The 14,436-nt window shown below is 42.3% G+C and overlaps 1 protein-coding gene across 2 annotated transcripts in view; it reads left to right on the forward strand.

Moving 5' to 3' along the window:
- The first annotated feature begins 450 nt into the window (after positions 1-450).
- Positions 451-14,436, forward strand: part of TRIM36 (tripartite motif containing 36) — a 119,699-nt gene continuing 105,713 nt past the window's right edge. The window contains exon 1 of one of the 2 annotated variants that reach the window (XM_077462257.1): positions 451-779. In XM_077462257.1, the coding sequence (XP_077318383.1) occupies positions 717-779 (63 nt within the window). In that variant the 5' untranslated portion in view covers positions 451-716. The remainder of the gene's footprint in view (positions 780-14,436) is intronic. The other variant, XM_077462259.1, reaches the window with a different exon arrangement.

A 14,436-nucleotide genomic window follows, 5' to 3' on the forward strand; every position in this document is an offset into this window, starting at 1 on the left:
TGTGCTGTTTTAGGAGAGAAAGAACATTTGCAACAAAATAATCAATAACTGTTTGCCATTACATCTAGGGTTGCCACCTCATCCCTTTAAACCCAAACACATATACGTTACACAGGTTCTTAGGCTAATTTAATGCAGATAAGGCACGGAGTGAGTTGAATTACCACCTTAATCAGGTTATGACCAACACTAGAAGGACACACTTGTGTTACAGTAGTGCAAGGAAGAAAGGATCAGAATGGAACATTGCCATTGATGAGGTCAGGCAGACACTCCTTCTAGAGATCCTTGTGAGCACAGAACACTTGTGTTTGTTTTTTCCCCTCCTGTCTGTACACAGAGCTAGAAGTGACACCTGAGCCTTGATTTAAGGCTTGTGCTCTCTTGTAGTCACACTGTAGGGATGTAGAGGAGGGATCTGTCACATCACAGGCGGGGCACATCTTTGCATATCTTGGGTTGCTCTCATAAAATTTTCACAACATAAACACAGCCTATCAAATGGATTCTGCCTATTTTTCCATGAGCTCAGCTTGGCTGCAGCAATCAGGATCCCAGGGCAGCTCTCCCTGCTGAGCTCTTCCTCACTCCCCATCTTCCTCACGCCCCATCTTCCTCACTCCCCATCCTTCACCAAAAGTTGGCTGCAGCTGTTTGTGGACATCCATGTGCTGACTGCTCCAGGGAATTCTTCTGTCTGGAAGCCGAAGACCACAATGATTGGCTCCGAAGAAATCCATCAGTTTGGCTTCATTGTGGATACTATCTCCAGGAGCCAGGTAGGTGCATTGTGCTGATGGGACCATAGCTGGGAGTGATAAGGGCAGACAATATTATCAGATCCAGTATTCAATCAGAGCTGTATGGGGCTGATCTCTCCCTGCACAGAGAATGGGATCATTGTCATGAGCAGTGGGGATCTCAGTGCCAACTGTCATCAGCTTGCATCCTTGCAGCAAGTCATACAAACTAGGACTGCTTGTGAAAAACTTGTTTGTCCTTTGTGAATATGTTTTGTACAATGGGTAATGCATTGATGCCTAGTACACACAATGAGATTATCGGATGAACGATTTATTATTTAAATTTTTTTGTGTATGTTAGTCTCCATATCGAAAATAAATAGATGACTAAAGTACAAAAATTCCCGTACGACAGAGTAACAATTTGGAAGTGATGTAATGTATAGTAGTGTATTTTCAGATGAAAACTATACTGGTTAAATGAAAATCGTACAATCGCGTTTGTCCTCAGACGAAAGCTGTGTACTAACGATCTGATTATCATGCGATTGCTTCCAAAGCGGTATTTTTTGTAGGATATTCTGATCGTGTGTACTAGGCTTGAGCCCAGGTTCACACTGAGCTGCGGGAATAAATCCGTGTGGGTTCAGCTGAACTCACACCATTTCACTCCCACATGTCAGTCCCGATTTCGGCAGCGATTTCGCAGACATCTGTGCGGGTTTCTGCACAGATGTCAATGGAAATCGCACCCCCTAAAATAGCAAAAAGTAGTACAGAAACTACTTTTTGAAACCGGTTCAGCGCCTCAAATGCAGCGCCGCACTGATTAGGACGATGCCATTGCCGGCAATTGCCGCCGATTTGACACGCACCAATGTGAACCAGGATTTACTGGGGTAAAGTGTTCTGTTTGTAGAGGTTTTATCTGTAATCTGTATGTATTAAAGTGAGACTAAACCATATCCTAAAGCTGGATACACGTTATACAATTATTGTTGTTCAATTTCCTTTAGATTTACCTTCAACTACGTAGTGCAAGGACCTGCCTGACTGCATACAATTGAAAGTGTTTAGGATTGACCTCATATTATATGGTTTTAGCGAAACCTAAAGGAAAGTTATACAAGAAAATTGTATAAAAATTGTATAGTCTGTAGCCAGCTTAAAGCCTCGTACACACAATCAGATTTTGGGATGACCATTCGTCCTTTTTTGTGGCATGCTAGTCTCATGTTGAAAGAGGTTACTCACCAATATGAAAATTCTCGTACGACAGAATACAACTTCAGAAGTGATGTAATGTGTTGACTAGTTTTGTATGTATTCTTTCGTTTCTGTGCATGCGTAGTCTTGCTTTTACAATTTTCTTCGTATGAAAACCATACTAATTAAATGAAAATCAGACATTGAGTTCACGTACAACAAAAATATTATAGTCTGCACATCCAGCTTTTGTCTGACGAAAAAAATGGAAAGGGCTGTCGAAAACACCACCATACTAACAATCCAAAAATCGGCAGATCGTTTGTCGGACAAAATTTTTCTTACGATTTGCATATCGTGTGTGCGGGCCTTTACTCTCCAAAAATAATCCACTACTAAATGGCTCTGCAAATCTATTTCATTAGAGTCCTTTCACACGGGGCAGAGCAGTGCTGATCCGCCCCGTGGATATCCGTTTGCTCAGCGGGGATCACTCCGTCGATCCCCGCTGAGCAGGGAGATGACAGGTCCGTCTCTGCACACTGCGCAGGGACAGACCTGTCACAGCGCCGCTCTCCCATATGGGAGATCGGATGATGACGGACCGCAGTGTCCGTCATCACCCGATCCGATCCGCAGATGGATGGAAAAATAGCTTTTTCCTCCGTCACACTTTTTCGGATCGGAGCGGCTCGGATGTCAGCGGACTTGTCACCGCTGACATCCGATGCTCCATAGAGCTCTATGGAGCATCCGTTCAGGTCCGCCTGAAAAACTGACAGGTGGGCCTGAATGGATCGTCAGTGTGAAAGGGGCCTTAAATTATTTTCTGCTGTGTTTTGTTCTTGGAATGTCCTCCGTGAGTTTCTGAACCTCCCCTTTACCCCTCCCTTTCATTTGGAATAAACAGTGCATGTTGGTTGCGATCTGGAGCATTGCTCTATGCATACTACAAATCTCATACATAATATCCAGAGGGAGAAAGAGCCAGCAGCTAAATTCCTACATACAGTAGGACCATGGAAAAAAAAGGTAGTTAATGGAAATTTGTAAGTTCTGTATATAATTGTATTCTATTTTATATGTATTGCACAATGCCCTCACTGTGCACACAGCACTAATAATGTTTTCAGTACTTGTTTTGCATTCTTTCGAGTCCTGATTAGAATTAGCCTGCCTATGTAACGCCTTTTGTTACCATAAAAGTACAATTGTAATATTAATGTGATACCTACGTAATCGTGTGTATAAAAACCTTCAAATGCGTCATAATAAAGGAGAACGGTTATTTGGAAAGATGCTGAGCGTATTTTTTGTGTCTGTTCCCTACTACAATAGTTTTTATTAATTTGGAATCACTAATCAATATGAGGATAGGAGTTGCCTATCTATAAAATATCTATGTTGGTAGGCACCCTCTAACAGGGAGTCAGATCACAGCAGCAATAAAAAAGTAGAGAGCAATAGAAGGGACTTGTGTGAACAATAAAAATGTTAAAATACTGTATTTATAAGCGTATAACACGCACTTTCCCCCCTGAAAATAGGGGGGAAATCACGGGTGCGTGTTATACACCGACATCGTACCTAGGAGGGGGACAAGTGCCGCTGGAATTCACTGAGCCACCATATACTCACCACTCAGTTCTCACGTCACACACACAGTCCTGCCTTCGCCACCGGCATTGGACCAGTGTTCTGTCTATCACAGGAGCTGGTCCAATGGCGATGGCGGAGGCCGGACTGTCTGTGTATGTGACTGCCGACTAAGAACCGAACAGGAGATGATGGCTCAGTGATTTCCTATGAGAAATGGTGAGCTGCATTGATGGCTGCAGATTGGAGCAGATCAGGCTGCAGATGGGAACAGATCAGGCTGCAGATGGGCACAGATCAGGCTGCAGGTGGGCACAGATCAGGTTGCAGGTGGGCACAGATCAGGCTGCAAATGGGTGCAGATCAGGCTGCACTGAAGCTGCAGATGGGCACAGATCAGGCTGCACTGAAGCTGCAGATGGGCACAAATTGGGTTGCACTGAAGCTGCAGATGGGCACAGATTGAGCTGCACTGAAGCTGCAGATGCGCACAGATCAGGCTGCATTGATGCTCACTGACCATTATTTTGCTTCAAAGTGGTTTACTTAAAAAAAAAAAAAAAAATTCTAGAAACTTCCCCCTTAAATTGGGGTGCGTGTTATACACCGATAAATATGGTAATTTTCTTATATTTTTTAAACCATAGTTTAGTGTCACTTTAATATGCTGTCTGGTTAGTGTCTGAGATAATTTTCCTACTAGTGTCATTTCAGATGATAGACACGTCCCATGTGCGCTCATACATCCTGGATAATTATGTCTCCAGACCGTGCAGACTTCTGTAATAATAGAGTCTCATTTATAGGACAATATAGCAGGTCATGTCATTGTGTCAGCTGTCAGTCCTCGATGACTGTTTATGAGCCCCTGTAGAGACCTTTGAACTGTTATAATCATTGTAAAGTGTATATATAGACAAACTTTTCTTTAGTTAAAACCACTGTTTGTTTACTTTTCACCACTTGTGCTAATAATTCAGCAGAAAATGAGAAGAAATCTTACCTGCAGTGCTGGTGACAGCCCTCAAAATTAGGTTTTCCCAAAGCCTCGTACACACGCTTAGATTTTTGGACAACCGAACGTCCATTTTTTGTGGCATGCTAATCTCCCACAATACGAAAATTTTAATACGACAGAATACGTCAGAAGTAACGCAATGCGTTGAATAGTTTTGTATGTATTTATTCGTTTCTGAGCATGTGTAGTCTTGCTTTTATGATTTTTTTCATACGAAAAAGGTACTAATGAAACGAAAATCAGGTGTTGAGTCCCCGACCAACAAAAATGTTATAGTCTGCACATCCAGCTTTTGTCTGACGAAAAAGCAAAGTCGGCTGCCGAAAGCACCATACTAACGATCCAAAAATCGGTAGACAGCTCATCGTAAAAATTTTTCCATCCGATTTTCGTATCGTGTGTACTGGCCTTAAAGCTGGCCATACCTTGATTAAAATTTCACAGAAGTTGATTGTTTGACTGACTTCTGTCAAAGGGACACGCAGGAAAACATTTGTCCATCAGTGGCTTGAGTCACCAATCAGTGTATTCTGACAGTGGCGGGTCCTTCTGTCTGAATACAATGTCCCAATAGAAGGAAATTCTTCCATCTACCTCAAAGGCTGAACAAAATAAAACGAAAGCAGCCCAAAGATGATTGGATTTTCTTTTCTTCCATCTGTGGAAAATCACTAAATTCTCCCATCAACACAGTCATTGGGGGAATACTTCCAGTGGAACACAATGATTGCTTCTAGTGGCTCTAGTTGCTGGCAGTAATCGAATATAAAAAATCCAACAGGCTGCTTATACCCAGGTTGATCAATGAATCCACTTAGGTACAATCAGCTTACCCATACATGGATGGAATCTCGGCCGGTCCCTGCTGAACTGGATGAATTGCGATCCATACAATGTCTATGGCTAGCTTAAGCTGCCGTATGGCCACCAGAACAAACAGAGAGGATGAATCCACCCAATGCGGATACAGACAGTAAAAGTGCCCATATACTATAACATCTTTTTGCAACCAGGGTGCCTTGAGGTTTCTTCAGGGTTGCCTTGAGGTTTCTTCAGGGTTGCCTTGAGGTTTCTTCAGAGATGCCTTGAGGTTTCTTCAGGGGTGCCTTGAGGTTTCTTCAGGGTTGCCTTGAGGTTTCTTTAGGGGTGCCTCGAGGTTTCTCCAGGCATGCCTTGAAGTTTCTTCAGGGGTGCCTTGGCAAAATTCCTAAAAATTGCCCCAAAATTGTATACAAGCCAGCGGGTGAATGAAGCCTGCCTTTTAGTTACGCAAAACCACAGGTTTTCATTGTGCACTGTTACGACCGTCTACTCATCGGCGTCCTAACAACCAATGGACCCCCCCGCCCCTTGCTGTCAGCACTGGGGTTACATTTGTTGAGAGATGGAGAAAACCTGAGGGAGAAGAGAAACATTGGAAAACTAGTCAGTACTATCTGATTGTACTATCTACTTTAGATCTACCATCAACTATGTAGTGCAATGGCCTACCCTGATATGTTACAATTGCTATAAATTGTTTAGGATTGACCTTATGTTACATAGTTTTGATTAATCTAAAGGAGATTGTACAATCTCTGTATAATTAGATTGTATAGTGTATGGCCAATCTATGGGCTCATGCACATGAGCGTACCATAAGCTGTGTTTGGATTTGTAATTTATATAGATCTAAATGCTGTGTCGTCGTAAGTTATGGGCCCATTGACACGGCTGTATTTAGCTGTATAAACGGAAACTGCAAAAATATACGCTCACAACCTGGTTTGGGAGTAAGCATGTAAACGTTTGTGCTTACACGCGTACAGCGTAAATTGGCCCAAATGCATCACCACTACTGTCTAGTGCAGGGATATGCAATTAGCAGACCTCCAGCTGTTGTAAAACTACAAGTCCCATCATGCCTCTTACTCTGGATGTCATGCTGTCATGCTTGTGGCTGTCAGTCTTGCTATGCCTCATGGGAGTTGTAGTTCTGCAACAGCTGGAGGTCTGCTAATTGCATATCCCTGGTCTAGTAAATTTAGGGATAATGTGTAAACACAAACAGTGCAGAGGGCGAGGTCATTGTTCGCCTGCACCCCCACTGTTTACACGACATTGATGTTTACATCTACCCCTGAATGAGTCACTCATTTGGCAATAACGCTAGTACAGAATGACCCCGGCTATCAGTCATTCAGAACAATTAAAGGCTGCAGTCATTCTGCACCACCGCCACATGAATGACTCATTTAGGGGGAGATGTACACACTGGTGTGTAATCAAGGCTGGTGGTGCAAACGCAGAACGTGTGTCTGTATCTCCGTATACGTTCAGATGCAGTATTGACAACTTTTTGCGCTGCCAGCAAAATCTTGCATTTATAAATAAGGTTGCATACATAAGGCCTAATAAAAACTTGGCAAGAGTGGTCGTTTTCTCTACTATCCAAAAAAAGTTTTATATTTTTGCATTCCTACATGTATTTTAGAACAGGTGACAATAATGCCGTGTACAAACCACGGGACTTTCCGGCAGACTAGGTCCGATGGTCTTCCCGACTGACTTTCGGCGGAGCTCCGATGGACTTGCACGCGAAAGGACTAAGCCTGTTCAAAAGTCCATTCATTTTGAACGTGATGACGTAAGACGGGACTAAAAAAGGAAGTTCAATAGCCAGTAGCCAATAGCGTCCCTTGCGTTGTATTTGGTCCATCGGACCAGCATACAGACGAACGGTTTTCCCGATAAGAATTCAGTCAGTCGGAACAGATTTGAAACATGTTCTATTTCTAGGTCTGTCGGATTTTTAAAATGAAAAATGATCGGATTAGCCCACACACACGATCAAATTGTCCGACAGACTGATTCCGTCTGACCTACAATGACGGAAAGTCTGATCGTGTGTACGCGGCATCAGCATACTGATTTTGTTAAGTTACTGTAATATAGCGAGTGAAAGGAGGACCCAGCAATTGGCATGTGAAACTGGCCTTTAACTAGTAGCTGACCGCCGGCCGTCAAATGACGGCCAGGTGGCGCAGCTATTGTGGCGGGAGGCCGTCATATGATGGCCTCCCGTTTAAACAGGGAATGCGCGCGATCGTGCGCGCGCATCCCTGTTTCTTCGGTGGCGGCGTGTCACGGAGACACCGCTCGCCACCGAAGGGGGTGAACAGCCATTCGTTATGGCTGTTTACCACGTGATCGGCCGTGATGAAGTCACGGCCGATCACAGATGGTAACACCCCGAACGTGCACGGCGCATGCGCGCGAGCGCGCTGCGCGTGCACGTCGGTGGCGGCATGTTCCCCGGGAACACTGCTCGTCACCGACGCTGGTAAACAGCCATTGGCCGGCTGTTTACCCACGTGATCGGCTGTGATCCTTTCACAGCCGATCACTCAAATGTAAACAAACCGCGGTAACGGGATGTTACCGGGTTCTCCTCCTCACACACCGATCGTGTGTGAGGAGGAGATTGCGGTAACATCTCGTTACCGCATACAGTGTACACCAAACATACTGATTGCCCCCCCCCCCCCCCAATAAAGAGGACCTGTCACCACCCCTCATAGTACATGTCAATCACAGTCCATCAGAGTACCTGTCACAGCCCATCAGAGTATTTGAGTACCTGTCACAGTCCATCAGGGTACCCGAGTACCTGTCACAGTCCATCAGGGTACCCGAGTACCTGTCACAGTCCATCTGAGTACCCGAGTACCTGTTCCAGTCCATCTGTGTACCAGAGTACCTGTCACAGTCCATCTGAGTACCCGAGTACCTGTCACAGTCCATCTGAGTACCCGAGTACCTGTCACAGTCCATATGAGTACCTGTCACCGCCCTTCAGAGTACCCAAATACCAGTCACCAAACCATCAGAGTACTTGTCACCAGGCCATCAGAGTACCTGAGTACTTGTCACCAGGCCATCAGAGTACCCGAGTACCTGTCACCAGGCCATCGGAGTACGCGAGTACCTGTCACCAGGCCATCGGAGTACCCGAGTACCTGTCACCAGGCCATCGGAGTACCCGAGTACCTGTCACCAGGCCATCAGAGTACCCGAGTACCTGTCACCAGGCCATCAGAGTACCCGAGTACCTGTCACCAGGCCATCAGAGTACCCGAGTACCTGTCACCAGGCCATCAGAGTACCCGAGTACCTATCTCCAGCCCATCAGAGTACCCAAGTACCTATTTGCAGCCCATGTCTCATAGAATATACGTTGGGGTGTTTGCTTTCCAAAATGGGGTCATTTTGTGGGTAATTGCACTGTCCTGGTGGTCCAGGACCTTCAAAAGTGTGATGGGTAGGAATGAAATAAGATGTGTCATTTATGCTCCTAGAACGCCTGAACGTACTACTTCAATGTTCGGCCTCTCTATGTGGCCAGGCTGTGTAAAAGTCACACACATGTGGTATTGCCGTACTCGGGAGGAGTAGCAGAATGTATTTTGGGGTGTAATTTTTGCTATATACATGCTATGTGTTAGAAATATCTTATAAATTGACAATTTTGTGTAAAAAAAAATGCGTTTTAATTTTTTTCCACATATTCCAAAAACTTCTGGAAAATAAATAACCATTCAAAAGACTCATTATGCCTCACAGATTATACGTTGGGGTGTTTGCTTTCTAAAATGCGGTCATTTTATGGGAAATTCCATTGTCCTGGTACTCCAGGGCCTTCAAAAGTGTAATAGGTGGTTGAGAAACGAGATGCGTAATTTTTGCTCGTAGAACGTCTGAAAGTACTACATCAATGTTAGTGCTCTGTATGTGGCCAGGCTGTGTAAAAGTATCACACATGTGGTATTGCCGTACTCGGGAAGAGTAGCAGAATGTATTTTGGGATATAATTTTTGCTATATACATGCTATGTGTTAGAAATATCTTATAAATTGACAAACTTGTGTAAAAAAAAAATGCGTTTTAATTTTTTTCCACATATTCCAAAAACTTCTGGAAAAAAATTAACCATTCAAAAGACTCATTATGCCTCACAGATTATACGTTGGGGTGTTTGCTTTCCAAAATGGGGTCATTTTATGGGAAATTCCATTGTCCTGGTACTCCAGGGACTTCAAAAGTGTAATAGGTGGTTGAGAAATGAGATGCGTCATTTTTGCTCGTAGAACGTCTGAAGGTACTACATCAATGTTGGGCCTCTGTATGTGGCCAGGCTGTGTAAAAGTCTCACACATGTGGTATCGCCGTACTCGGGAAGAGTAGCGGAATGTATTTTGGGGTGTAATTTGTTGTATGCATATGCTGTGTGTGAGAAATAACCTGATAATATGACAATTTAGTAAAAAAATATAAAAAAAAATAAAAAATCTTCATTTTGCAAAGAATTGTGGGAAAAAATGACAACTTAAAAAAACTCACCATGCTACTTACTTAATACCTTGGGATGTCTACTTTGTAAAAAGGGGTCATTTGGGGGGTATTTGTACTTTCCTGACTTGTTAGTGTCTCAAGAAATGAGATACACCTGATGTACTGAAGGCCTGATCAGAAGTGATCAATTTTCAGTGATTGGCACCATAGTTTGTAGACTCTATAACTTTCACAAAGACCAAATAATATATACTAATGTGGGTTATTTGTACCAAAGATATGTAGCAGTATACATTTTGGCCAAAATTTATGAAGAAAAATTACTAATTAGCAATAATTTATGACAGAAACTAAGAAAAAGGCATTTTTTTCACAAAATTTACGTTTTATTTTATTTATAGCACAAAAAATAAAAACCCCACTAGTGATTAAATACCACTAAAAGAAAGCTCTATTTGTGTGGAAAAAAGGACGCAAGTTTCATATGGGTACAGTGTTACATGACTGAGTAATTGTCATTCAAACTGTGAGAGCGCTGAAAGCTGAAAATTGGTCTGGTCAGGAAGGGGGTGTAACTGCACTGTACTGAGGTGGTTAAAGTTGGTCTCGTGATCAAAAAGTCCCCAAATATACATTACACTATTACAGCAAACCCATGGTGGGTGGCTCTAGAAGAATCAATTTGTTTTTGCAATTTTTTTTCTTCCTGTTTATATGAGGGGGTATTTTTTGTTTTAAACACCACTGAATCAACACTAAAGGCTTGTACACACGATCAGATTTTCGGACTACAGTTCGTCCGTTTTTTGTTGCAGGCTAGTTTCATGTTGAAAGTGAAGCGGTTACTCACCATACGAAAAGTCTCGTATGACAGAATTCAACTTCAGAAGTGACGTAATGCGTTGAATAATTTTGTATGTGTTCTTTCGTTTCTGAGCATGCGTAGTCTTGCTCTTATGATTTTTTTCGGATGAAAACCGTACTAATTAGATGAAAAACATGAAAGACATTGAGTTCACGTACAAATTTTTTTTTATAGTCTGCACATCCAGCTTTTGTCAGACGAAAAATTTGTATCGGCTGTTGAAAGCACCATACCAATGATCCAAAAATCGCCAGATCGTTCGTCAGACTAAATTTTACTTCTCATTTTCGTATTGTGTGTACGCCCTTTAATCATGTCTCTCTGATATAAAAATTGATTTAGGTTTATGTTTGTCCATGGCGGGATGAAGGTTACAGAAACTATTATTGTGTTTCTTATCAGTGTTAAGTAATGCTTTTAAACTCAAGTCTGCATAGCTCTATCGCTCATTTCTATAGAGTAACAAGATAAATACACATAAAGTAAACATATGGCTAGACTATGGACATTAAAGTATTTACATATTATTATTAATAGCAAGCAGAAGCCAATTTAAAGTTTCATGATATGTACATCCATTCCTTTACTATGTTTTGCTACGGAACACATTGATGTAATGTAGAAAGCAGAAACATTTAGTCCTCACTGACCTCTGTAGCTGCAAGTACTGTGGAGAAATTATATAGATGCACACAGCCCTGCTCAGAAGCACACTGCTGGGGCTGTCCCCTAAGCAGCCAGCCTGCTAAGGTGGCACTTGGAAGAAGGAGTGGAGAGCACAGGCAGGGGACTCCATAAAAGGAGGTAAGGACTCTTCTGTGCAATACACATTTATTAACCACTTGCTTACTGGGCACTTAAACCCCCCTCAGTCCCAGACCAATTTTCAGCTTTCAGTGCTCTCACATTTTGAATGACAATTACTCAGTCATGCAACACTGTAACCAAATGATTTTTTTGTCCTTTTCTTCATACCAATAGAGCTTTCTTTTGGTGGTATTTGATCACCTCTCGGTTTTTTATTTTCTGCGCTATAAATGAAAAAAGACCGAAAATTTTGAAAAAAAATGAATTTTTCTTCGTTTCTGTGACAAAATTTAGCAAATTAGCAATTTTTCTTCATAAATTTTGGCCACAATTTATACTACTACACATCTTTGGTAAAAATAACCCAAATTTTTGCATATTATATGATCTGTGTGAAATTTATAGAGTCTACAAGCTATGGTGCAAATCATAAAGATTTGCAAAAAAAGATCACATCTGATGTACTAAGGCCTATCTCCATTCTTGAGACCCTAACAAGCCAGGAAAGTACAAATGCCCCCCAAATGACCCCTTTTTGGAAAGTAGACATTCCAATGTATTTAGTAAGAGGCATGGTTAGTTATTTTAAGTTGTCATTTTTTCCCATAATTCTTTGCAAAATGACGATTTTTTTTTTTTTTTTTCACAAAATTTTCATTGTAATAGCTTATTTCTCCCACACGGAATGTGCATACCACAAATAACACCCCAAAATACATTCTTCTACTCCTCCTGAGTATAACGATACCACATGTGTGAGACTTTTACACAGCCTGACCACATACAGAGGCCTAATTTTGAAGTAGCACCTTCAGGCATTCTAGGAGCATAAATTACACATTTCATTTCTCAACCACCTATTACAGTTTTGAAGGCCCTGGAACACCAGGGCAATGGAAACGTCCAGAAAATGACCCCATTTTGGAAAGCTAACACCCCAACGTATAATCTATGAGGCATAATGAGTCTTTTCAATGGTTCATTTTTTTCCAGAAGTTTTCGGAAAATGTGGAAAAAAATGAAAACGCATTTTTTTTTACACAAAGTTGTCCGTTTATAAGATATTTCCAACGCATAGCATTTACATAGCAAAAATAACACCCCAAAATACGTTCTACTACTCCTCCTGAGTATAACGATACCACATGTGTGAGACTTTTACACAGCCTGACCACATACAGAGGCCTAATTTTGAAGTAGCACCTTCAGGCATTCTAAGAGCATAAATTACACATTTCATTTCTCAATCACCTATTACAGTTTTGAAGGCCCTGGAACACCAGGGCAATGGAAACGTCCAGAAAATGACCCCATTTTGGAAAGCTAACACCCCAACGTATAATCTATGAGGCATGATGAGTCTTTTCAATGGTTCATTTTTTTCCAGAAGTTTTCGGAAAATGTGGAAAAAAATGAAAACGCATTTTTTTTTTACACAAAGTTGTCCGTTTATAAGATATTTCCAACGCATAGCATTTACATAGCAAAAATAACACCCCAAAATACGTTCTACTACTCCTCCTGAGTATAACGATACCAAATGTGTGAGACTTTTACACAGCCTGACCACATACAGAGGCCTAATTTTGAAGTAGCACCTTCAGGCATTCTAGGAGCATAAATTACACATTTCATTTCTCAACCACCTATTACAGTTTTGAAGGCCCTGGAACACCAGGGCAATGGAAACGTCCAGAAAATGACCCCATTTTGGAAAGCTAACACCCCAACGTATAATCTATGAGGCATAATGAGTCTTTTCAATGGTTCATTTTTTTCCAGAAGTTTTCGGAAAATGTGGAAAAAAATGAAAACGCATTTTTTTTTACACAAAGTTGTCGGTTTATAAGATATTTCCAACGCATAGCATTTACATAGCAAAAATAACACCCCAAAATACGTTCTACTACTCCTCCTGAGTATAACGATACCACATGTGTGAGACTTTTACACAGCCTGACCAAATACAGAGGCGCAACATGCAAGAAACACCGTCGGCGTTCCAGGGACACATAGCCTGCACATACCAAGAATTACACCCCCAAATACATTATGCTGAGCAAAGGGTAAAGAAAAGATTACCTGTGGTTTTAGAAGCGCAGTTGTCCACAGGAGGATATCACTGGTCCAGGCAGCAGGCAGGGACTTGGTCAGCAACAGCGAACACAGTTTTTCAGGCAGCAGGCAGGGATACTGTCCATATTACAGTCCAGGGTTAGTGCAGAGATGTCAGCAGTGCCAAAAATATTGGTCCTGGTAGTAGGCAGGTCCTTGTGGTGTGGTCAGTGCGGCATGATGGCAGTAAGTCCTACAGGCAGCAGACAAAAGTAGAGCCTCGTCCAGGACAGAATGGGGATAGGGGTAGAGGCTTCTCCCTCCCAAATCTCTTTGAAGCCTCCGAGTCTCCAGACCCTAATCTAGGAATAAGAAAACAAAGAAAATTGTTTTCTTCTTCCAGAAAAACTATACTGGAGCCCCTCACATATGTGAGACCCCGTGTTGAATCCCACTAGTCCAGTTGCAGAATACAAGATCAGTCCAAGAGGCAGGCAAATATCGTGGTCAAACAGTCCAAGGTCAGTTCCAGATCAGGCAGAGATATATACAGAATCGTTAGACAGAAGCATGGTCGAATAACAGTCCAGGGTCAGTTCCAGATGAGGCAGAGGTATGTACAGAATCGTTAGGCAGAAGCGCGGTCGAATAACAGTCCAGGGTCAGTTCCAGATCAGGCAGCGGTATGTACAGAATCGGCAGGCATAAGAGTGGTCAAATAACAAGCCAGGGTCCGTTACAGAGCAGGCAGTGGCATAAGGGGTGTGAAGGTGTATGAAGGCAGGAACTGAGGATTATGTTTACCATACTTCACT

The sequence above is a fragment of the Lithobates pipiens genome, unplaced genomic scaffold, assembly GCF_037356315.1.
Source record: "Lithobates pipiens isolate NorthernLeopardFrog02 unplaced genomic scaffold, aLitPip1_a1.2 Scaffold_3, whole genome shotgun sequence".
Lineage (NCBI taxonomy): Eukaryota > Metazoa > Chordata > Amphibia > Anura > Ranidae > Lithobates > Lithobates pipiens.